This window comes from Paramisgurnus dabryanus, chromosome 22 (assembly GCF_030506205.2).
Source record: "Paramisgurnus dabryanus chromosome 22, PD_genome_1.1, whole genome shotgun sequence".
NCBI classification, from domain to species: Eukaryota; Metazoa; Chordata; class Actinopteri; order Cypriniformes; family Cobitidae; genus Paramisgurnus; species Paramisgurnus dabryanus.
In genome coordinates, this window is record NC_133358.1 from 1,693,547 (window position 1) to 1,719,846 (window position 26,300).

General features: G+C 37.1%; 1 protein-coding gene across 1 annotated transcript in view; it reads left to right on the forward strand.

Moving 5' to 3' along the window:
• Window positions 1-23,368, forward strand: part of galnt11 (UDP-N-acetyl-alpha-D-galactosamine:polypeptide N-acetylgalactosaminyltransferase 11 (GalNAc-T11)) — a 48,381-nt gene extending 25,013 nt beyond the window's left edge. The window contains exons 2-12 of the mRNA XM_065287962.1: window positions 2,469-2,759; window positions 4,017-4,140; window positions 4,356-4,522; window positions 5,341-5,466; window positions 8,124-8,364; window positions 9,612-9,729; window positions 10,281-10,433; window positions 13,153-13,368; window positions 15,053-15,157; window positions 21,471-21,608; window positions 21,733-23,368. Of these exons, the coding sequence (XP_065144034.1) occupies window positions 2,507-2,759; window positions 4,017-4,140; window positions 4,356-4,522; window positions 5,341-5,466; window positions 8,124-8,364; window positions 9,612-9,729; window positions 10,281-10,433; window positions 13,153-13,368; window positions 15,053-15,157; window positions 21,471-21,608; window positions 21,733-21,864 (1,773 nt within the window). The 5' untranslated portion in view covers window positions 2,469-2,506 and the 3' untranslated portion in view covers window positions 21,865-23,368. The remainder of the gene's footprint in view (window positions 1-2,468; window positions 2,760-4,016; window positions 4,141-4,355; window positions 4,523-5,340; window positions 5,467-8,123; window positions 8,365-9,611; window positions 9,730-10,280; window positions 10,434-13,152; window positions 13,369-15,052; window positions 15,158-21,470; window positions 21,609-21,732) is intronic.
• Window positions 23,369-26,300: the final 2,932 nt, after the last annotated feature.

The window sequence follows — 26,300 nt, forward strand, 5'->3', positions numbered from 1 at the left end:
GGGCCCTGCAGCGTTTTGTTCAATAGGTCAATGACGTGACGTTAATTATTTTGTGTCCATATGGTTCAATTAAATGTAAAAGTGTTAAATTTGCAGATTACTTGCATACATTTTCTGTTTTTGAAAATGTTAAGTCTACAATTTCTGGTTTTCATTTTGAAAGAATATTTGGGGGATAATTGCAAAAATGTCAATGTGGTTTAACTGGTCTGTGTCAATTGGTGTAACTAGTAATTTTTTAATAAAAAATATGAATATATTCATAAAAAAGTGGAATAAAATGTAATCATCTAGTTTAGTGTAATATGATTTTTTTACATCATTTGTCAAAGATTATTTAGAAAACATGGACAAATATTACAAAAACGCATTAAAGTTTACATTTAGAAACAAAATGATATTTTAAAATGAAATTTTTGATGATTAAGTTTACATGCCATCAATGTGGATAAAATATTTAATATTTCTCATTCCTTGGTGCAATTTGCGGTTACACCATTTGAAATGTTCAGGTCCATTCAGTCTTAACTTTAATAAAAATGGTGCAAATGTATTTTTTGATTGCATAAAATTAACATAAATACACTATGTGCATTAAAATAAACCTGATGCATGCTTTTAAAACAAGATTTTTGAATTTCTAATTTTGCCAAAACGTTTTTGTCACTGACCCTAATACAGAGAAAGTTGAGAACATCCATCAAAAAGTTTGTCCTAATGCATCTTTTGGTTTATTAATGTGTAGCCAGACAGCTACTATCACAAAGCTGTCTGCAGTGGTAATGACTAACATGCCACCAGTGTTTCCCACAGATCTGAAATTTACTTGTGGTGGTAGCTGGTGAAAAGGGCAATCATTATTATCCACCGACAAAAATGGTCTACTATACATGTAACAAAGAACTAATAATGTGTGACACAACACAATACTTTGATTTATAAAACATTCATATTAATTTCACATTATAGTTCATTAATCTAACCACCCCAAACTTTTTTTGCCATAAACAAAGCTGACACTGTTTGTCAAAGCACCACGAAAAAACTTGATGTTTTTGCACTGATATATGAAGCAATTTGATGACCCCTTTTATCAAACTCAAATATATACAATACTATGTATACTATAGCCTATTTAGACAGTGCAGGTCTATAGATTATAAATGTGACTGATGTTATAATGGTAATAACTTCTATAAGATAGGCACTTTTACTGCTTTCTATTTCTCTTTTGCCGATTAAAAAAAGCTTAATCCACTAATTATTTCAGATTTAAAAGTCTACTTGCTGTGCTGTCCCGATGACAGACTTTACATTACAGCTTTGCGTTTTTTATATCCTGAGTCAGCTAGAGCTTTGCTCATTCAGTATTAGCACTGCTTTTTGCTACAATCTCTGTGCAAACTGTTTAGATTTTAGTAAAGATATTGTCTATTAATAGTAAGACTATTAAAAAATGGGATAAAGAAAATGAAGCGGCGCGTGGTCGTGACAAGAGCCAGTTGCTATCGCCATAGAAACCGGAGGCACGCTAAAACAGCACTCGAGCTTTAGCGCGGTAGCGCTCACGGCCGTTCTCCGATCGACTCGGGTTTTACACACAATATTAATCAGACTTGGGACCCGAAGTAATGAACTAGGACCGACCCGGACCCATCTGACCATTTAAAATATAAACCCGGAACCGTACGGGTCCCGCGTCCTCTAATGGTAAGCGCCCAATTCATTGAGAAACAGAGAGCACGTGAACGGACACTCAACCGGAGAGACACAACGTGCTTGCACGCAAAATGAAGCCAACTTAGATGCTATAAACACATATGCACATAAGCATATGCGACCATTTTGGTCGCAGTGTGTTCCCTGGCTGCTCCGTATGTGCTGCTGCAGTTGATCCAGTTTGCCGCGCTGGATGATGAGTTTATGACGCGTGCATCATCTTCACGGTCACCCGACCCCCACCTCTCTCTCGCGCTCTCTCTCTCGCGCTCTCTCTTTCGCGCTCTCTCTCTCTCTCGCTCTCTCTCTCGCGCTCTCTCTTTCGCGCTCTCTCTCTCTCTCTCTCTCCAAAACACGGGTCATCCAGTTGAGTTCAGAAATACGGAAATTCGTAAAGTGATTTTTTTTTTACTTGGGCGGGTCGCAATTTACCTGGGCGCAGCGCCCAAGTAGAGCCTATGTATGGGAAACACTGCATGCCACAATTACAGCAAACATTTGTTAGACACCCGTTTCTTTTTTTTACATAGCAGGCTTTTTTCTTTCACTTATTTTTTGCAAGTTGCATTTGCAAATGTAAACAAATAACATAACAATCATGTCATGTTATGTAGTCACATAGTGTCATATTTATCTGTGGAAGGTGGGCTGGTTCTTAACACCTCCCTGATTCAAATCATTTGATGTCACATCATTTGATGTCCAAACTGGCTTTCAGAATATATTGATACTTGATGTTTGTCTTTCAGGGGCCTGATAATGGCCAGCCGAAGATGCTAGCATTACCATGGGCAGCGTTACTTTGCGCTACTTTTGCTATGGTTGCCTCTTCACCTCTGTGACCTGGTCGATTCTTCTGTTCCTGTACTTCAATCTCACCCAGCAAAGCCGCCTGTCCATCAGAAATGTGCCCGTCCAGGGGCAGCATCGCTTTCAGCCTCGTTTCACCCGAGACCCGGCGGTCCAGCGTATAGACGGAGGAAAAGCTCACATAGGTCATGCTATAGGGGCTGCCAAACCAGACTTCTCTCCAGAGCTTGGTAACTCATACACACTTAAGCCCTGTATACACTGTGCGATTTTAAATAGTCCTTTAGGATTGGCGACGGGTGAACACATGCTGAAGCGAAGGCTACTAAACCGAAACATCTAACGTTCATTAAATCATGACTTGTCTCGAGTATAAAAATAGGAAAAAACAAACGAGTACCTGGCATTTGTATTTCCAGCACGATTTCTCTCCAGGCTGCTTCCTTTTTATCCTATCATGGTACAGTGGCGATGACACGTTCATAGTTGTACAAACACTCTTTATCTCCTCCTGCTGTACAGTCCATCTGGCTCTTTTTGACATTTTGTCTGCGTTGTTTTGTTGTTGTCGCGCTAATTGCGTCATCGGGGTCAATTTGGATAAGGGAAACACCGAAACAGAAAAACTAATAAATGTATAAATTACATTATAAAATATATATACATCAATATATAATATACACATTATAAAAGGACTAAAGTTGAGATCCACTGGGCTACTGTATGCGTTTCTTAATATCACCAGTTTACATAATTTCAATGTATCTTTTAAAAGAATGCTTATATTTTGTATTTATTATAAATTTATATTATATTTATGCCTATTTGGTTATACTTATTTTTAAATTCCTTATAAAAAAGTCTAGCATACATTTAAGCAATTTATTTCTGATTTAGATCAAGCAGATGTCGTACTGTTTACAGTTAATTAAAAAAATTTAGCTTCTGTGGCAACTCGTGCAACTTAGCAAAATTAAAATAGAAATGTTTTAAATGAATCTTTCGTGTATCTGACCTGACTCAATCTAAACAACATAATCGCAGCTCTTACAGATGCTTGTTAAGTCTCAACAGTACAATATAGTCTACTTTCAATGTAAGGTCCAACATATTACAACTACTTTTAACTGTGTTGTTTTGTGTTATGAAAGTAAGTAACTGAGTAGCTGTGTTAAGCTCATTAGAAAGAAATTAAGCGTACAGTCTTAACTGGGCACAATTTTAACATGACGTTGTGTCACTCAGCATACTTGTTTAAAAAGGTCATCGCAAGCCACTGGTGTAGCGACTTTGCGGCCTTTGCCATTTATAAATGACATTATAGATCCACTTCCAAAAACCCTGTTTTGTAATCTCCATGATAATTCTGAATTCAGATTTAACAGTTGCCATGACAACATGCTTTTTCACCCATACTGTGTTATAAAGTACAAATAGCCCCATTATGACACTTTTTCTGAGTCTTTTTGATGTTTTGATTTTTTTAGGAATGATTTTTAACAAGCAGGATCAAGAAGTGCGTGACCTGGGCTATCACAAACACGCTTTCAACGTGCTCATCAGTAACCGTCTGGGCTATCACAGAGACGTGCCCGACACCAGGAACGATAAGTATGCATCGTTAACTCGGTTGAATCATCAGCCCTGTTGTATCATAATCTGAGTTAAATATGTTACATTTCATTGTAAAAGAGTTTAAAGATGACTCGCAGGGGGGTGTCATTCGGTTAAAGCATAACTTTTATGGAGCCATGGAGGATTTTATGAGCTCAAAGTGTAAGTAAGATTTAGTCTAAAACATGCTGTGTTGTGTTTATTCCCTACAGGTGTAGAGGCAGGATCTACCCCATGGCCTTGCCAACAGCCAGCATAGTGATATGTTTCTTCAATGAGGCCTTCTCTGCCCTCCTGAGGACTGTTCACAGCGTGCTGGATCGCACACCAAACTACCTGCTTCATGAGATAATACTTGTGGACGACCATAGTGAACTGGGCAAGCTACCAAACTTCTTTAAAAAATCTCCAGTTGTCAGACGAGACATAGTTACAATATTTAGACTTTTAGTGAGCACTTTACTGTTTTAATTGGCAGTTAGTTGTTCAGGAGTCATCCTAGCCAAAATAGAATCTGCACCACACAAAAAGTTCTCATGCAAAGTGCTGAGTTTTCACATCATTTTGTTTAAGGCTTTAACACAAACTTGAAGTGACCCTTTGACCACCAGGTGAAAAGCTTAATGTGTAACATCTTGAATGGGCATTTACAACCCAACCTCTTATTTTTAATGTCTTACTTAATTCAGTGGTTCCTAACCAATGGGGCATTTCCCCTCTGGTTGGACGATCGCCCGATTGCAAGTGGTTGCACACCTTTTCAAGAAAAACAGATACAGGGCATCACTTGGGTACTCCTTCCTTGCTTTTTTTAAGTAAAATGTACATAAATGAAAAAACTGCATAAATAAATATTTAAAAACATCTTCCCTTTCTGACATTTTCTTTTTTAAAGGGGATTTCACACCATAAGAGAAGCGTCGCTCCATGTCTCGTATCGCACACCAGACAAACACAGTGGTGCTGTGCTTCTCGTCCGGTGTGCAACTCTCTTAGACATTAGTGCAGAGAGGAGAAACATCAGTGCAGACACCTTTTCTGCCTGCTGATAGAAACTAAACTTTATGTTTGCAATATGATGCCTTAAAATTCTGCTTAGGAAGCCGGCTCTGTAGGTTTTCCTAAGTAAAAGATAAGAAAGAATATCAGTGACAAGCTGCTGTCTGTTTGACTGATGTGATGCTGTGTGTTTGACAGATGATCTGAAGGAGGATCTAGACATTTACATTCAACAACACCTGCAGAAGAAGGTGAAGCTGGTTCGTAATGAGAGGAGAGAGGGGCTGATTCGTGGGAGGATGATTGGAGCGTCTCACGCTACAGGTTTGGCAATGCAAGAAGAGACATTACAGTATTTTAAAAGGGGTTGTTGACTCGACGTGTATGACTTGGACTTAAGTCCGAAATTTGTTGGCTTGCATAATCAAAGCCTTGTAACTCAATTTAGACTTTAACAACAATGATGCGTGATTTAATTTAGAAATATCTTCTAAAAGCCAAACATTGGTGTTGAGATCAAGAAGCTGTTCACAGGAGCATATATTCACACTTCGAGCTGAACAATGAGCATTAAATTGATTAAGAATGCAAAATTAGATAATGGGGGAACAAAATAAAATATATCTAAATTACAAAAATATTGCATATGTGCACAATGCAGTATGCATATCGCAACATACTGTAATTATTTAAAAGGTTATGTTTAGTCAAAGTTTTAGCAAAGAGACTGTCACACAAAAGTTGTTTAATGTGTTATCATCCAAACACCTTTTCCCTTATATTGTGCATTATTTAAGCCTACCGTTTGTAGTGGTGTCCGGAACCATTATACAGTGTACTTTTTGAATCCCACGGTGCACCGCAGAATGTACCGATGTACACTCACTTTGAGGCTTTGCCAAGTACATTTCTCCTTCTTAACACTAGATGGTGCCCACTGCCCTTCCTTTGCACACAGAGTAAGAATTCAGTCACTCATTGTCATTCACATCTTCAAATGCAAATATATTATTAAAGTAATGTATAGGGGGGCATTTTGAACTCAGCTTTGGGCTGTGTTTAAAGCACATTTAGACCACTGAATTTGTCAGTAATATGGCCACCATGGCTGGTTGCATAGACTCCTTTTCCAACTTTGTCTTACAAATGATTTCATCTATTCCCTGCTTAACTAAAATGTGAAAAGGCATAAAAGGACCCATTTAAATGTAACTGACTTAAAAAAAGTTATGAACAAAAGATACCATCACAGAAATTGTAATGGTTTCCCTTTTAAATATGTTTAGGAACCATTTGCTCTTACCATTAAACCGTTACAAAATTATCTTTTGTAGTGTGTTTTGGGCATTATTCCACTAGGATTTAATGGTCTCACCCACCATAACCCTGCACATACCAGTAGAGACCCACAGAGACAACAATTTCCATTACAACAAATAAAATTCCCTTTAAATCCAATAGAGTTTCTGTGATTGTTTCTAATGTTTTAAACAGTGTTTATTCTTCAAGATAGGTCAAAACTTTAAGTCAGTTTTATGTAAGAGTCCCTTTTATGTTTTCACATTTTTAGTAGTGTGTGTGTGTGTATAGTGTCTAACTTTAGATATTGTGTGATATGTGTATAGTATGTACCTTTAGTTTAGTGTGTTGTCGTTAAAGGTTATGAAGCTGAAGGCGAGTTAGTGATTCACTGCAATTAACAGAAATTGCTTTTTAACAACTATCGCAAACACTTTGTTTGGCGCATTCATATTAAACCTAACCCAACCGAACCTTGCCCAAGCGCAATTGTCCCCACTCCCCCAGATGCACGCACTCACACTGTACTTTGAGCGATCCAAGCCCGTGCATGCTCATAGGATGCGATTGTTTTAAAGAAAACAGGAAGTAAAGCACTTTCTTAACACTGGAACCCATCGTAATGTTTACTCTGTGTTTTTGATTCTGAGTTGTTTGGTGCGCGATGACACACAGCCCTCTTACATGACTGAGTTGATTTGTTACGCGTGCAGCTCAGACAGTAATCTAACCCTGCTGCGTGCATCAGAAGGTTTTTACAAAGGCAGGTGAAATTGAGTGTTCGTGCAATTTACTTCTCTCCTTTTAAACCGTGCCCTGGTGCAATATGTGATCACACTGAACAGCACATTGATTACACTTATTTGGCACACTGAACCGCGCCCAAGTCTACCTCTACAATTCGGCCAGGGCACTATTAACCAAACCACTTCTGGGCACGTTGCAGAGGGATCACACTAGTCAAAAGAACCAGGTTTTGGGGGTCAAAGCTTCTTGCGGGCTTCCATTTTAAATAATAATCCCAGTCTCACGTAAGAACTCTGATCTTGCACGTGTTACCTTGTGTTGTTTCATTTGCGTCACTTCTCGCGTGTGTTAGGTTGTGAGACGTTGCTTGCAGACCAGGACAAAGTTGTCGTCGATTCTTTCTATGATAAAGTCATGCAGTGTGAACCCCCCGTCGCCAATCCATCATTTTTTCCTACTATGGAAGTGAATGGGGTCCACGAACGGTTTGATTACAAACATTTCTTAAAATATCTTCCTTCGTGTTCATTAGAACAAAGAAATTTATGCGGGTTTGTAACAACATGAGAGTGAGTAAATGATGACAGAATTTTCATTTTTGGGTGAACTATCCCTTTAATAGCTCCAGTCACGTTAACATCTTACTGCGATTAAGTCCTTATTTTGATTATTGGATAAATCAGATTATTAGTGTACATGTAAATGTAGTCAGTGTGTTTTTTATGCAGTGATCATCCCTATCCACTAATAATCCTTCATCATCTGCATAAAAGCTATTTTGATTTTGGCAGTTTGTATTTAGATTTTTATAATTTTTGCATAATGCAATCAAGAAATAAGTGTTTTACAGGATACACTTAAGAACTGAATTTGTGCTGTTAGTGTACACTGTCATCTGGTCAACGTTTCTCAAAACCTTTCTTTTTTCATCTCAGGTGAGGTGTTGGTGTTTTTGGACAGTCACTGTGAGGTGAATGAGGCATGGCTGCAGCCGCTGCTGTCACCTATAAAAGAAAACAGAAAAAACGTGGTGTGTCCTGTTATTGACATCATCAGTGCCGACACGCTGGTCTACAGCCCCTCTCCCATTGTACGAGGGGGATTTAACTGGGGCTTGCACTTTAAATGGGACCCAGTGCCCATGTCTGAACTCAACAATCCTGATGGAGTGATCAGGTACTACTAACTTACCAACGTCATAGTGCATGATAATAGGGCTGAGTGGTCTTTTGCATTGGTTCCTATACTTTTTATTTTGCGACCCACTCAAATATGTATAATTTATCCCATGACCCACGAACATATTTTTAAGTTGAAATATGAGAAGAATACACATTTTACCTCTTTCATAATTGAGTAGTTTTTATATTCCTTGTCATTTTATTAATGAAATGTAAGTTTAGTTGAAATATTAAAATAATGTATGCTATATCATATTAAAATTATTGTCTTGCTAGTCGTTATTAGTTTAGGATTATGGGTTGAAATTAGACTCAAAATAATTAACAAATGCATGCACATTTATCTGTGAACTCTGTGCACGTTACAAAAGTATTTTACTGTCCACGAGCAAATGTCTGAAGATTTGAATATGTGAAATTCAGAAATTAAATGAATGTGTATCGTTTGTACAAATGGAGCCATGTATATGAATAAAAATGCTTTATTTTGTATTCAAATATAATAATTTACCCATACAAAAAAGCAGCGGCGACGTCATCACTGCTTGCGCACGCAACCGAAAGGCAGAAAGAAGAGACGTGCCCAAGTAGTTGTTGCGTGGTTAATTGTACCAAGAGAGCCAGTGCTGGGTGCCTGATGTTAACATACCAGTAGATGAGGCTATTACGTTACTAGCCTAACATTATAATTCATACATGTATCACAGTAACACTGCAAAAATAAAGACATTAAAACAGATCCAACTAAAATCATTTTTATTTATATACTGTACAAACTATAAAGAAAGCTTCAATACTTAAGGTTGTTGCAGTAGTGGACCAGCTCACCAATCGGGCTTTCTGCCTCCTGGATGCGCACGCACCCTGTAATGTTTGTAAACAGGCAACCTGTGTATAACGAAACATGGAGTAAAATACAGAGCAGAATGTGTCTCAAACACATTGAATAAACATCATTAAGGTATTGTAAGGGTGCCCAGGAATTTGTTTACAGTTGCCATACAACTTTGCAAATTGCTACCTGTATAAAGGTCCAGTATTAAACAGATGAATAGTTGCAGCTGTGAGTATTTATGGTATTTTCCAATAGCTTTGAAACATCAGTGTAACATTTTTACATACAGGTAGTAGTCAGAACTTACAAAAACAATTGTGATTGACATCTGATCGTAAAATGAAGGATTTTGTTCCGTCTGTTTAGGTGAAGTCATGAAGAATTACTTCAACTGAGTTTCTTTGCAGGTCTCCTACAATGGCTGGGGGACTGTTTGCCATGGACAGGAACTACTTTCGTGAACTCGGTCAGTACGATCGTGGCATGGACATCTGGGGAGGGGAAAACTTGGAAATCTCTTTTCGGGTAAATATAGTCTGTACAATGACTCTCAACTCGGGATGCTTTTTATTTTATTTTAGAAAAAAACGTACAGCACAACACAGAAGTAAAATGTTTTATTTAACAAAGTTTTTGGGGTCATTCATGTAAAATCAACCCAAATCTGGAATGCTTAATAAAGATATTTAATAAAATAAAATAATAAATGTTATTGATGATTATACACGAAGTAGTCCACTGTTTTGTGGGGCATGAAAATGTTATTTGGAGCTAAATTAAAGTGTGGAAATTTACTTTAACAAAATGGCATCATAGTTTAGTTTCACTGAGATTGGTGGTTGAGTAGAAGCCATGGTTGAGTTGACACAGAATAATCCTATAGACATTAAAACACAAATATTTCTACAGTTTTTAAGGGCATGACACATTATCTGTTTGCATACTAGTAATTTGGCCAACCTCTCCCTCAGCATTTCCCATTAACAAAGTACAATATTTAATTCTCATCCCCCAGCATATACACAATGATTCAAATAAATATTTGTATTTGATTTATTTGACTTTCTCCATTTTAGATCTGGATGTGTGGTGGCCAGTTGCTGATCATTCCCTGCTCCAGGGTGGGGCACATCTTCCGCAAGCGCCGGCCCTATGGGTCACCTGGAGGTCAGGATACAATGGCCCATAATTCCTTGCGCCTGGCCCATGTCTGGATGGATGAGTACAAGGTGAGGCTGAACATCAGAAGAACACTGTGTTAAAGATAAATCAATTTATATATAAGAGGGACCCATACATGCAAGGGAAAAAACTGTCATGGTGTTCCTGATTCTCAGCCTGTCAATGTTTTTCACCACTAAAAGGGAGTTTGGGAACTTACAATGAAGCACAGATGACAACAGGTTTGCTCTAGACAGCGCAAGCTGCATAGACCGTCCACAAGAGCGAGTCCAAACACACGTGTATATATCGGAGACTGGCCGGACAATGCTGTCTTAACACTTTACAGAGGATTGAATTGAGATTATGAATGACAACACAAGCTGAAATGCACCTTTAAGTGGGCTTGCCAAACGCCATTGAAAAGAAAAGATGAAGAAGATTGCACATGTGCAGACTCAGAGCATCCCAGTTTCCATGTCCTTTTGAGCGGATTACCAAAGTTATAAACCACCCCAAACCATGAAAATGCTCCATGAAAACACCTCAATCGGAATAAAATGAGCCCTCTGTATATTCCAGTTGGGATGTTTACATGGAGTATTTTCATTTAGATTGAACATTTAAATTGATTACAATTGTCCATGTAAATGCAGCTATTGTCAGATATGTTTTAAAGGAAAACACCACCGTTTTTCAATATTTTACTATGTTCTTACCTCAACTTAGATGAATTAATACATCCCTATCTTTTTTCTATGCGTGCACTTTTAATCTTTGTACATTGCCTCATGAATCTGTTAGCATTTAGCATAACCCCATTGATTACTATGGCTCCAAACAGGGATGAATTAAGAAGCCACCAAACACTTCCATGTTTTCCCTATTTAAATGCTGTTACATGAGTACAGTGTTCTTCACATCCAACCCTGGAGGGCCGGTGCCCTGCAGAGTTTAGCTCCAACCTTAATCAAACACACCTACCTGGGATTTTCTAGTGATCATGAAGACATTGATTAGCTTGCTCAGGTGTGTTGGATTAAGGTTGGAGCTAAACTCTGCAGGGCACCGGCTCTCCAGGGTTGGATGTGAAGAACACTGCATTAGTAGTTACAAGAGTAAGTATGGTGGCACAAAATAAAACTTTTATTTGGAGCCATAGGAATGAATGGGGATAGGCTAAATGCTAACACATTAAAGAATCGCTGTAAAAAGATTAAAAGTGCACGCGCTTTAAAAAGATTAAAAGTCCACGCATTGAAAAAAGATAGGTATGTATTAGTTCATCTAAGTTGAGGTAAAAACATAGAAAAAAAATTGAAAAACGGTGGTGTTTTCCTTTAACATTGTCAAATGTAATAATAACATAATGTAATGTAGTGTAGTGTGTCCCACTCCACTTTTGCTAGTTTAACGACGGGAAAAATGGTTTTCTAGAAGGTCTTAATGAAAAACTGTAAGCAGATTAAGAAGACCACCGGGTTAAGATTAATGTTAAAAAAATGCTGAAATGTGTGTTTTTTTTATAAAACTTTGGTTCTCTCTAAAAGTTAAGTAATAAGTAAAATCTGACGGTTTTAATTACTAAAAAAGTAAGGATATATGATCACTGTAAACTTAAAAGTTGTTTACAAGAATAATTTACAGATATGTATAAAAAGGCTTACACTGTAAAATACTTTATTTGTAACCTACACGAGATAAAAAATTACAACGTTTCGAGCTGACACATTTCTGGGAATTTAATTAAAAAGAATTGTTCTTATCTCACAATATCAAAGTTATCATACACAATAAATCTGTAGGGTAGCATAAAAAAATAACATTTCCAAATATGCTATTTATACACAATGGCACAAGATGTGAAAGTGACAACTGCATCAGGCTGAAACTAGATAACAAATAGCTCTGCTTGGTGTACCACCTTTTTCCCCATATTTTGACTTCAGTTTGCAAATTTTGTATACGGCGTAACTTTTAGTTAGTCACTCATCTACAGAGTTAGGTTTTGTGTTCAGTAAAAAAATTAAAAAATTTTTGTACATCAAGGCAGAATGTTTTAAGACCGCATACAGGTGCTGGTCATATAATTAGAATATCATCAAAAAGTTTATTTATTTCACTAATTCCATTCAAACATGAAACTTATATATTATATTCATTACACACAAACTGATATTAAAACTTTATGGAGAAGCAGATTTCATTTTCCAACAGGACTTGGCACATGCACACAGTGCCAAAGCTACCTGGTTTCCCTGTTCTTAATTTGCCAGAAAACTCGCCTGACCTTAACCTCATAGAAAATCTTTTTGGTATTTTGAAGAGGAAGATGCGATATGCCAGACCCATCAATGCAGAAGAGCTGAAGGCATCTGAGCAGTGCCACAGACTGATCAACTCCATGCCACGTAGCATTGCTGCAGTAATTCAGGCAAAAGGAGCCCCAACTTAGTATTGAGTGCTGTACAAGTTCATACTTTTGAGTTGGCCAAAATTTTTAAAAATCCTTTCTTTATATTGGTCTTAAGTAATATTATAATTTTCTGAGAAACTGAATTTGGGATTTCCTTTAGTTGTCAGTTACAATCATCAAAATTAAAAGAAATAAACATTTGAAATATTTCAGTCTGTGTGTAATGAATTAATATAATATACAAGTTTCACTTTTTGAATGGATTTAGTGAAATTTTTGATGATATTTTAATGATATGACCAGCACCTTTATGTGAAATAAAATTTCTTCCAGCCCTGTTTTGAATCATATGGTTTCTGTATGTACATTAGGAGCAGTACTTTGCCTTACGTCCTGAACTAAGGAATCGTGATTATGGGGACATCAGTGAGCGGGTTGCCATTAGGAATCGCCTGCAGTGTCACTCTTTTAGATGGTATCTGGACAACATTTACCCCGAGATGCAAGTTTCCTCACCGCACAAGCCTCAGCAGCCCGTCTTCATTAACAAGGGTTTGAAGAGACCTAAAGTTTTGCAACGGGGTCGGGTAAGACCTCTTTCTGATAAGCTTTATTCTAAGAGCTCTGATGTTTTAGAAATAACTTAAAGGGGAAGTCCAATCTAGACATTTTAGCATGTTTATCACGGGTAATTTATGTCCACTTTGCATTATACATGAGGAAAAATCAATAAATTTGCACGATTTCGATTATTAGATTGATAGTGTGTTGAAGCAGAATTTTCGTAACGGTCTTTAATGGACACAATTAACCAGAATGCACTGCGCGAAACTGAGTCATTAGCTCCACCCACTAACCACTGTTCGATGCAGTCGTCAGGTTTGTTTGACTTCATGCGGCGCCGCAGGAGCCGACAGCTGGATGACGTCAAGGTTCCGCGAAAGGGATTTAAAAGCAAACTCCTCCGTATGATATCGCGAATCGCTCTCGCGGTACTTTGACGTCATCCCGCTGTCGATTCTTGCAACGCCACATGAAGTTGAACAAGCCTAATAACTTCTTTTACCGCTCAACTAGCTCTCAAATCAACTCAAGTCAACTTGAAGTTAGCCGGCAGACGAACCCATCCAAAGAGTAACTCCGCTTTAACCGTCTCTGAGGGGGAAATCACCAAAGCCCTCGATAAAAGATGACTAGAACCTGTGCAGTATGTGGATGTAAGGACAACAAATTCAGGCCACCGGGAGTTTTTATTGTTGACATCAACGCGACCCTCAGCTGACCCACCACTACACTACTTTGAATATGCAGCCAGCACTTTCGTCAGGAAGATTTTGAGTACTGTTTTCAGCCCAGTTTTTCCGCGGACTCAGGTAATGTAAAATTGTTAAAATATCTAAAACATCATTTGGCTTAGTTGTTGCTTGTTTTGTGTAACTACGGTAAACATACTACGTAGAAAGTTATTATCATGTTGTTGTTATTATAAACACGAGCAAAGCAAGCTAACGTTAGCTCCTGTGCAGCTGTCAATCAAAAACGTTATCATCTACTGTCAATCATCTCGCCTCAAGACCCGCCCCCATTTAGAACATTCAGAATTAATGTAGTCGTGCATTTTTCTTCCGGTGATTTGATGACGCGTCAAATCACCGTTACTGTAGCAGTTAAAAGCTTTAATTTTTTATATGGAGTTAGTACATTTGATGGCAGCACAATCAACTACATATATGGCATGAAATATAGTGTTGGAGCATAATGTTGTTTTAGGGTGGACTTCCGCTTTAATTATTTGTATGCGGTCTTTATGTTTGACTTTATTCTAGAGAAATAAAACTGTTGTAGATAGTTTTTTATCAAAAAAAAAATATTACAAATAATGCACTAGTAAATCAAATCAATGCCATTTCATTTAAGATAAGATCCACCAAAGCCATCATTTGCTTTCTATGCCAAACTAGACCTTTTCAGGTATGAATATGAGTTGGTATCAAGGTAAATCGGACTGATCATCCACACACTTTTTAAAAGTTGTTTTTATTTTGGAGGGCATTTTTTGCCTGTAACTGACATTCAGTTACGTATAGAGAGGACGGGAAAGTACAGGGTGGAAAAAGGGGAACTAGACCGGCAAAGGATGCCAAGTTGGGACTTAAACTCAGGTCACCAGAAGTGCATCCGCGCTGCGTGTCTGCGCACTGCCCACTACATCAGTGGTTCTGACTCTTACACTTTCTACTCTCTCTCTCTTTTTGTCTTGTTTCCTCTCAGTTGCGTAATTTGATGGTTGATAAATGTCTGGTGGCACAGGGGCGTCCCAGCCAGAAGGGTGGTGCTGTTGTGGTGAGAGACTGTGACCCACAGGACCATGAACAGGTACAAATCCTAACGCTCATGCATGAGTAGCATTGTTGCCTCACAAAAAGAAGGTCCCTGGTTCAAGCCTCAGCTGGGTCAGGAGGGTTTTTTGTGTGAATTTGCATGTTCCCTGTGTGTCGGTTTACTACGGGAAGTTCCTGCCACAGTCCAAAGACATTCAGGTTAGGTGAACAATCCTTTATGGTGACAGTTTAAAAAGAAAACAAGATATATTTTAGTTATTATATCTTAAGTGATCTTACATCCATTTAGAGTCTTGGTAATGTACTTGTCTTTTAGTATCTTCAGTTATAAATTGCGGTAAAGTTAGTTTTATGTTTGACATTCGTTTGATATTCCAATTCAAACTCATTAAACTCTCTGTGCATTCCATGTTTTGAGCCCAATCCAGTGTAAATGTACATAAAGAAGGGTTCTCCTCATGGCACAAGGCTTAAAATCACAGAAAAAATATTAATTAACTCTTAAAATTAATGAAACAATTTAACCAAATTAATTTAAGACATCAAACCAACGCATAAATGTTCCAAAAAAATATCCCTTTCATGGCATTTTATTGGGGAAATTTGCAAATTATAATTTTTATACTAACTTTAACTTTAAATAAATTTAATTCTTTAAATCCATTAAACTCAAAGAGCGTTAGTCATAGACATGCCAAATTACTCTAAATAATCCACCCTCTATGGCACAAGAGCTATTTTAGGCACGAGTAATCTGCCCTTGTTTTGACATGTCTATGACAAACACTTTTTGAGTTTAAAGGAATAGTCTACCCTTTTGCCATATTAATTTATTTTATTACCTCAACTTAGACGAATTAATACATACCTATCTTTTTTCAATGTGTGCACTGTACAGCACGTCGTGAATGTGTTAGCATTTAGCCTAGCCCCATTCATTCCTATGGTACCAAACAGGGAAGCAACCAAACACTTCCGTGTTTTCCATATTTAAAGACTGTTACATGAGGAGTTATACCAGTAAGTATGGTGCCACAAAATAAAACATTTTTTTGGTACCATAGAAATGAATGGGGCTAGGCTAAATGCTAACACATTCACAACGCGCTGTATAGTGCACACATTGAAAAAAGAAAGATATGTATTAATTCGTCTAGGTTGAGGTAATAACATAGTTTAATATGGCAAAAGGGTAGACTATTCCTTTAATGGATTTAAAGAATTACATTTATATAAAGTATTAAAATTAGTATAAAAAGTTTAATATGAAAATTTCCCAAATAAAGTCTTGTGCCATGAAGGGGATATTTTTGGAATATTTATGTGTTGGTTTGATGTCATAAATTCATTTGGTTAAATTGTTTAATTAATTTTAAGGCTTAATTAATAATATTTTTTTCTGTGACTGTAAGCCTTGTGCCATGAGGAGAACCCTTCTTTATGTACATTTACACTGGATTGGGCTCAAAACATGGAATTGAACAGTTTGAATTGAATATCAAACGATTTTCAAACATAAAACTGACTTTTCCGCAGTCATTTATAAGGCTCTAAATATTACAATGCCAGAGATATAAATTGTACATGTTTTCTGTGGTCAAAACTAGTATTGCTCTTAAATACTCCTGAAAGAAAATTTAATTTAACTTAAGTTAAGTGTAAAGAGCCCAACTGAACAAGAAACTGTTTAAAGAGTACAGTAGATCAAATGCTTCGGAGTAGTGAAGAGTTTACCGTCGTAAAAAGCATTATAGAGAGGGGGTACACAGAGCACCCTTATTAATGCGGTGCTTTCTTTTTTTATTTATGCTACCTGTAGGTGGCAGGACAGAGCAAATTTTAAAAAGCCTTGAAAGAAGTTTGCATGTACAGCAAAACTGGCTATATAGAAGATTAAATGCGACAAAGCCTGTAAATGACCGGAATATAAATTAATACCCTCAAACCAAAAGGAAGTAGAAGGGTCCCTCAGCAATTGGAATGCAGAGGTCTTTAAAAATAATTTGAACAGAGAGGCAATGCCCTGCTGGAATAGCACCATGTGGTGAGATTAATAAAATCAATTAAAAGCTGGGGGCATAACTTTGATGTCAGTTTTGCAAAGTATGCCTTGCGTTTTTAATCCATTTAATCCCAAATCTTTTCAAACATTATAATATCCAAATGATGTGTCATTAGTAACTGCTTAAAATTATATATAATCATTTAAAAAATGGTTAAATTAACAGTTTTATGGTCAGACAAAATTAAACAGGTGGGATAATGTGTATAATTAATTAACTGTAATATGATTCTTCCCATAAAACTTCCATTGGGGCTGATATAAAAAGCTTAAAAGAAGGGGTTTAAGAAATTACCTGGTTCAGCACCTTTTTAGACAGCTCGACTATACAGGGCCAGACTGAAGATGATCAGAAATGATATTTGAAGTGTGCAGGGATCCTGCTGTGACAGGATTAAAGCTAAAATCAAAACCAGATAACCAATAAATCGTCCCCTTGGAATTAAGGTTCTATCTGCGTTCTGAACACTTTAGAGATATAGGGGCAGTTTCCTGGACAGGGATTAGACTAGTCTTAGACTAAAACATTTTTAAGAGCTGTCCAAACTGAAAACAACTTGCATTGCCATCTCTTAAAATACACCAGTGCCCTTTGTTTTGCCTCAAAATGCACATAGGTAATGTTTTTAGTAAGGCATGTTTGTTAAAACTAGTTATATTTCCTAATTAAACTAAGGCCTAGTCCTAGAGTTAAGCTAATACCTGTCTGGGAAACCGCCCCATTGAGCTTCAAAGTTTTTGCATTACATATAGGAAAACTTATATAGGGAAGAAGTTTCTTTCAAACATGAAAATAACAGGGACCCTAAATGTATTCTAAATATACAATATCAAAATCCTCTCAAATTTCTAAATGTGGATTTTTGGAAGATGTCAAATGCAGATAGAACCTTCTAATTCTAAAAAAACACTTTTTGCTTACAATTGTAAGGGTCTATCTGCCAATACATTATTTGAACATTTAATATAAAATTAATGTTGTAACAATTTTTCAACATAAAAGACTGCTCCTACTGAAAAATCTAGCAAAGACCAGTATAAGTTTTGCTGGTATAGCAAGCTGGTCTAGCTGTGTTTTGGTCACTTTTTAAGTCGGTCTAGCTGGACCCAGCAGCTTGACCAGCTTTGCCAGGCTGGTTGGACCAGCTTAGACCAGCTACTGCCACCTTAAACCAGCTAAAACCAGCTTATAGGTTTCATGGAAGACGGATTAGACTAGTCCTAGACTAAAATAAATGTAAGAGCTGTCCAAACTGAAAACAGCTTGCACTGACATATCTTAAAATACATCAGTTGCCTTTATTTTGCCTCAAAATGCACACAAGTAAGGCATGTTTGTTAAAGCAACACCAAAGAGTTTTTTTTTACCTTAAAATAACGTTTCCAAAAAAGTTTCAGTGGTTCATCCTCTTAAAACAGGGTGAATGGCACTTTCACATTCGCTTTGCAGCCCTCTATCGGCCAAAACCGCACTAAAGAAGTTTACAACCGTCGGGTAGTGGTCCTGTAGTTCGAGTGAAAACTACAAAAACTTGCTTTACGGCAGACCTACAATCCAATCAGAGCCAGCTATGCTGCAGTATTTACGACAGTGCTAATGAACAATTACGCTTCTAACCTGTAGGGGGAGCAAAGAGCAAAAACTCTTTAGTGTTGCTTTAAAACTAGTTATATTTCCTAATGAAACTAAGGTCTAGTTCTGGCTTAAACTAATCCCTTTCCGAGAAACCACCCCATAAAGTTGATCCTGATTGGTCCTCTTCTGTGCATTCAAAGTGCTGATTAGCTCACTCAGATAGAACCTTATAGAGCCAAGTTGGAGTTCGACTTTGTAGATAGAACCTTTTAGTTTGTTTTTTTATAAAACATCCCAAAATGTACATAACTAAAAAAAAGTTTTATCTCACGTGAAGAAAACGGGCAGAGCATGCTGCTGCGGGTGATGAAGAGGGAGCTTATGACAAAAACAAGCAGGAACATCGTCTAATGTTGGTTGCAAGTTTGTGCCAGTTAGGGCTACTTAGGGCTCAAACACCGTCCTGTAGAACGAAGGACTGCAAACACTTTGAAGAGTGTCACGATAGAGACGATCACCAGTGGTCTTAATAGTGAAATACGTTTGTCGTAGTACTTGTTGTTTGTATTGTTTTCATAAAATAGATATCAAAGATAAACCCTTATGCCTGGCTCACACCACAGGATAATCGGGCCGAATTTACCCTGATTTTCCCCTCCCGAGAATCCGAGGGAAAATCGGGCAATGGACCTTGATCGGCTCCGAAGTTCGGCCCAGATTATCCTGTAATGTGAGACGTTTAAAAGTCTAAACTTACACCTTCCGAAATGCTCTCAAGCAAATCGGGGCCGCCCCGATCTTATCAAACATGTTTGATATTTAGGATTTTAAATCCGCATAATTACGTCAGTACTTTCACAATAATCAATGAGAGACGGAGATGATTCACAGCTTTCGGGACCGCGAAACAAGCTGCAGTACGGGTAGACAGCGCAGCCGGAGAAATAGTTTGTGGAAGTTAATGTTTCATTCTACTTTCATTCCGCCACAACTGCAGCTCGTTGGGGCAGACAGGCGATTTAAAATATCGAAATGAATTCCTCGCTTGATTCACGTTGTTCACTCTTTTATAAACATTATCTAAAATATCTTAAAAACAACAGAACATGATGATGGTCAGTCACATCACGCACCTGCAGCTATTCTGTGTATAGAGGAAATTTAATAAAATAAATAGGCATACACGAAATATGTTGCACTTAAATAATTAGCATATTAACAAAACGAATTTAAATTGATATGACGATTTTCAGTTCTTTTTTGTGACGTGCTCCAGAAACGCACAGAAACTGATTGCTGAAACACCGCACACTTGTGAATCTGATGCGCCTCATATCCAGACTTGCAACGTTTCACATTAAATTACATATTTGTCCAGAACCATTGGTAATGTAAATACTGAATTTAACACTAGACATTACACTGCAAGATAGAATAGATTAGAATAAAATAGAAACTTTACTGTCATAATAAAACTATAATGAAATTTGTTAAGAAGCTCTCAAAGACCAGTAGCCTCAGAAGAATAAACAAGAAAAATAGAATTTACATAGTATATAGCTAAAAATAATATCACTGCAGAGCAGTATATATACAGTGGAATTAAATAATGCAAACAACAGTGCAAAATAGAGTTTAATCAAGCATAAGTCATTTAGCAGCAATGCTTATAAACCTACAATAATATTCCTGTTAGGAAGAAACAGGAAAACAGAGCATTGATAGAAATAGCATACATCACTTAATAGTAACTCCTAAATGTGCAAAAAAAAAGTGATATATAGGCTAGCCAATTATATTTAAAATATGTTTTTAAATAGATGTTTAAATTTAAATAAATCTTGCATAAGGACTAGACCTGAGTTGGTGCTAGATTGTGCACACATCTACAGTATGCATTCAAACACTGCCTGCATAACACATCCTTAAAACATATCATGATCGTTGCCATAAACAAGAGCTGAGGAGGAGAAATCGCCTAGGTTTCAAAATGAAAGCTGCTACTTTGTAAATATTTAAAAAGAAATCATAATAAATGTATCATAATCTTCATTCCTTTATATACTCTTCTTCTGAGGTGACGTGAAGTGCTTGCTCTGGCAAGATAATCCTAATAATATCCTTTAGTGTGTGATGCACTAGGATTTTAAATTCCTGTAGTGTGAGCATGTTTAAGATTTGAGAGAAGAATATCTGACAAGATTCTCCTTATGTGTGTGCTGCAACCAGATTTCATAATCTGCCAGGATTTAAAAAATCCTGTAGTGTGAGCCAGGCATTAAGGGTGCTTTCACAGATTGGGTTTATCCTAGTCCCAGACTAAGGTATGTTTGAGCTGCCTTAATTTAAAACATCTTGCACTGACAAATCTTAAGATAAATCAGTGCCATTGTTTTGTCTCAAGATGCACATCAGTATCGTTTTTTTTGTAAGGTATGTTATGTAAAAACTACTTATGGCCTAATATAACTAAGGCCTAGTCCTGGATTAATCTAAACCCTGTACGGGAAACCGCACCGTAAACCTTTATAATGAAGATTAATAGTGATTGTTCTTGCACAAAAGTATACATAGTAAACAAAGGTTAATATACAAAGACCAGCTAGGTATGATAGCGTGAATCAGAGGGATTAGCAAGCGACTTCATTGGTGTCTTCTGTTTGAAACATAAATGCACATTCAGATTCCTGTGTTCTTGTTGTCTTAAAGGAGTGGGCCTACGATGAGGAGCACGAGTTAATTTTATCCGGTCTGTTGTGTTTGGATATGTCTGAGATCCGTTCTTCTGACCCGCCACGACTCATGAAATGTCACGGATCCGGTGGGTCTCAGCAGTGGACATTGGGGGTGAGAATCTTGCTAACACTGTGTATGAGCTCCATGTGATCTCATTTGAGTGCCAAATGTTTTATTCTAATTTTAAAAATATTTCATTTGAAAATGTTTTTAACAATGTCTTTTGTCTTCTCAGAAGAATAACTGGCTGTATCAGGTGTCAGTTGGTCAGTGTTTGGCTGTTGTGGATCCCCTCAGCATCAAAGGATATGTGGCTATGGCAATCTGTGATGATTCCCTGTCCCAGCAGTGGCAGATAGTGAGTTGAAGTTGGTTGTTAAAGTGATATTGAGCACATCCTCTGACTAAAGGAAGAACTGCACTGTTGCAGGACTCTCACTGATCTAGACGGAGATCACAGCTCTGGTGTGAACTTTCATGGTCCTGTAATCTTTACTCAGAAACATCTATTTTTAAGAGTATTTTAAAAAATAATGGGTGTTTATAGTATTTGTATGTTTTAATCATTTTAAAGTTCTTTTTGAGATGTAACAAAACAAGAGTCAAATAATATGCCCACTTACATAAATACAGACACACAATCACAATAATACAGTGTATATATAATCTCTAAATAAAATGAGAAGAAAGAAAATAGTTTTTGTTTTTTAAATCAGAAGCTGTTTGCTTAAAGGAATGCAAACATAGAAACAATTTTCATTGTATTACAGATGTTAGATGTGTATTATTAAATTATAATCTATAACAGTCTGCTAGATTTCATCTTTAATTACAATACAGGATTGCTGCATTGTGTGGTATTGTATCTGTATTTGTTCACTTGTGTAAATTTTCTTGTGCAAGTCATGATTTTGTTGAATTTTCTTGAATTCATCATGATTGTTGAGTTTACCTTAAAAAGATTTACCTCTTCATTTCCAATAAAGTTTAGTGGACTATATGATTTCAGTATTTTTTATCTCTAAGGGCGCACTCATATTCGGCACGATTGTCTTATACTGTGCCCAGGCACATTTGTCCCCCCTTCCCACTCCTCCACAAAGGCTTGCACTCACACTGTACTTTTATCAATCTTTCAACATTAGCATGCGATTGTTTTGCAGAAGGGAAGTAAAGTGCTCTCTCAAAACTTGACCCCCTCGTAATATTAAGCTTGTGGAGCATTGATACATCATATTGCTTAGTCGATTCATCGCTTATGACGCTCACATAGCGTTGCCGCCCGCACCAGAAGGTTTTGACAAAAGCAGATGAAGTTGAATTTCTGTTGCGCAACTGACATCTCACCTTTTGAACTGTGCTTTGGGATGATTTGTGAGCACAGTGTGCTTTGTGCACCCGAGCCTACCTCTGCAACCGGGGCGAGGGCGCAATAAACCAAACCACAGAGTGATCACTCGAGTCAAATGAACCAGGCTTTGGGGGTTAAAACAGGTTTTGATAATGTGAGTACCCTCTAAGTATTTCAGTAATAAGCAATTGATCAGAAACACAGACTTTGAAATGTTCCATTTTAAATAAATCAGCAGTGCCATGAGTGCCTCAATAACATAAGAAGATCACATTAATACTTAAGCAAATGAGCAATATTTCAGAAGAACTCCTCAGTTAATTATTAAGCAGTTATTCATAAGTTTGGATTTTATGTGTATATTGGAATGATTTGGGAGATCATTTATTAACTGGAATAATCAGTTAGTCTAGTAATAAGAGTACAGTACAGAAGTCCAATTTAAATGTGAATGTAATTTGATTAAATTGCACTTACTGTCCTTTTTATACTCAGTGATGCCAAATAAAAGTGAACTACATTTTTTTGTCCTTGTGTTTTTATTCAGGTTTATGTGACATAAAATAAACGCATGGGGTGTTTTCCCTTTACAGCATTATGTCCCACACTAAAATGCATGTTTGAGATTATAAAGTAATTTAGCCTGATAAACTAAAAAGATGATTTTATATTGAGAACCAACAGGGCTTACCTCATTCCCAGAATTTGGATACTCCCTGTGAAGTCGCTTACTTCATTTTCAAGCTCCTAATCATCCACTACTGCCATTCTGGTCCTTATGGGTATACCGAGCAGCTTGGATCTCTTGTACAAAAATGATGAGGAGCAGCCAAAGATTCTTGCCATTCGTTTTACTGTATGACCTTGCTTCATTAAAATTTCTATTTGATCACGGTTTATTCAAATGGCTGTTCTACCTCGCCTGCCTGAAATTGAAAATCATACATGGAGATTTAAAATTGAATATTTCCGCAGGCTTTGTTCCATTTAGATTTATTACAACATGTTGGCTAACAATTCTTGGTTCCCCTAACGTTCCTTGCTGGTTCCCCAGGAAAGTTTTCTTGACGTCAATAGAATATTCCTTAGGGCAGTGCTTCCCAATCCTGGTCCTCGAGGCCCCCTGACAGAAAGTTTTAGATGTCTCCTTATTTAAAACACCTCATTCAAACTTATCAGCCTCCTTCAAAAATTGCATGTCTGTCTCCCTATCAAGCTGATGCGTTAAATTAGGTGTGTTAAAAAAGGAGACGTTTAAAACTTTCTGGGAGGGGGCCCTCAAGGACCAGGATTGGGAAGCACCGCCTTAGGGAACGTCCCCCTAACCTTGTGCTAACTTTAGGGGAACGTTCTGTGTTTGCTGAGTATTTTATTGCTAAACTTTTTCTCAGATTAAAACACACATTTAATTTGGTATATAGTTTGTCTTATCATTTGATTATGGTTACTGTCTTTACAAAAAACCCAGACCAGGTCAATGTCATCATATCAAAATTGTTTATCAAAAACTCACCTGAGCTACTTCGAGAGACAGAGAAAGCTTCAGTTCCTTCGCTTGGTAAATGCGAAGAGACCACTGAACCGAGAGCATCCAGACTTTTGATAAGTTCTTCAGATTTCTCTGGAGATAGTAAATCAGCAATTCTTCTTGCATTTATTAAGTAATTATCAGTCGCACAAACTTCCTGCTCACTGCAAGTTCCCTGGCGTTGAACTCTTTCAATATTGTGACATTTTCTCGCAATTTTGTCGAGAACGGCAGCCGCCATGGTTTCCAAAACACTCCAGTCGGTTCAACCCGCAAACAGTTCTCCTCACCTTGAAATTCGCTTCATAAAAGTGAAACGTCATAGTCGCGTCATACATAATTCATTTCAGATATCTGAAAATAGTGTTCTGACAAGTCAAAACTTAATTAGAGATATCTCTTATTACTTTTGTGTATGCATGACGCGTTCACTGACGATCTCTGTAACGTCATTAAAGATATCTTAAATTGAATTACCACTAGTCAAAATATTTTTACAGATATCTTGAAATGTAGTTATTACTAGTCGAATTATAATTGAAGATATCTTTAATTATAATTTTGATTATATTACACAAAAAGTCACTTAATGTTTAAGCAGGTCTGGAATGTCTTTCACATACATTAAGTCATACATACCGGTAAGCTGTCCAAGGGATGTGCACAATGAGGAGGTAACCATGTCACAATGACATGGCTGTTAACTGGATGGATGTCAACATTCTAGAAACAAAAAGGGAAAATGTTAGTTTTGAGCATTTTATCAAAAATGTCTTTATTTCTGCTCTTTAAACCTTTGAGAGTTCAATCTGTTGCAGAACACAGAAGCAGGAATTCAGCACCTGTGGGAAGGGGGTGGAAATCAATTCTACTTTCATGGTTTTATTGTTTAGCGTTTAATATCTTTTATGCCAGCATTTCTTACATTTCCTTCAACCTCAGAAAGTTCTGTCAGTCAAAACTAAATTAGAGATATCTCTTATTACTTTTGTGTATGCATGACGCGTTCACTGACGATCTCTGGTGACGTCATTAAAGATATCTTAAATTGAATTACCACTAGTCAAAATATTTTTACAGATATCTTGAAATGTAGTTATTACTAGTCGAATTATAATTGAAGATATCTTTAATTATAATTTTGGCAAGTCAAATTATGATTATGACTCGTCAAAGTGCAACTATCTAAAAAATTATTGAGGATAGTCAAATCTATGTTTTAAATGCGACTTTTGCTTACCATAGCAACACGCCTCTTTGTCGTCTTTCGCCATAGCCTTCTCCATAATTCTTGTACAAGGACTCACACTGGAGGCATCTGGATATGGAGTAAGGAATCCTGTACAGGGTTCTGTAGTTCTCACTGAATGCTTTCCAGTTCACCACACCTGATTAAAAGTATATATAAAAAACTGATCTCATTCACAGGCAACTGCCTTCAAAGTGCAACAATATACTGACCAATGTTATATGTTAATTGTGAAAGAAACAAACAGAGCTGCTTTTTGCCCAACAATGATATCAAGTGAGATGGGAAGGTTAATAAGACACTAATAAAACCTACTGTCCAGCCACTGAAACTGAGCCTCTCGCCGGAAACTTCCCTTGCACAAAATGCTTTTAAAGCAACTGCATGTAAGGGCAAGGGTGCGGATTGCAACATCGCCATCATGAAGCACAACGTCCAGCAAGATTGCCCGGAGAATTACAAGAGGAAGATGTAGAGGAACAAAAGTGTAGTTGTCATAATAATCCAATTGTACTTTAAAGATTGAGTAAAATGGAAAATACATGCCTGCTGTATGTTCAGGGGTGCAACTACAGTACAAGGAAGAGAAAATAGAACATTAATTATTTCAACATTTATCATTAACTAGATAGAAAAGTTTGAAGACAAACTTTATGTTGGCTTGACAAAGCGTAG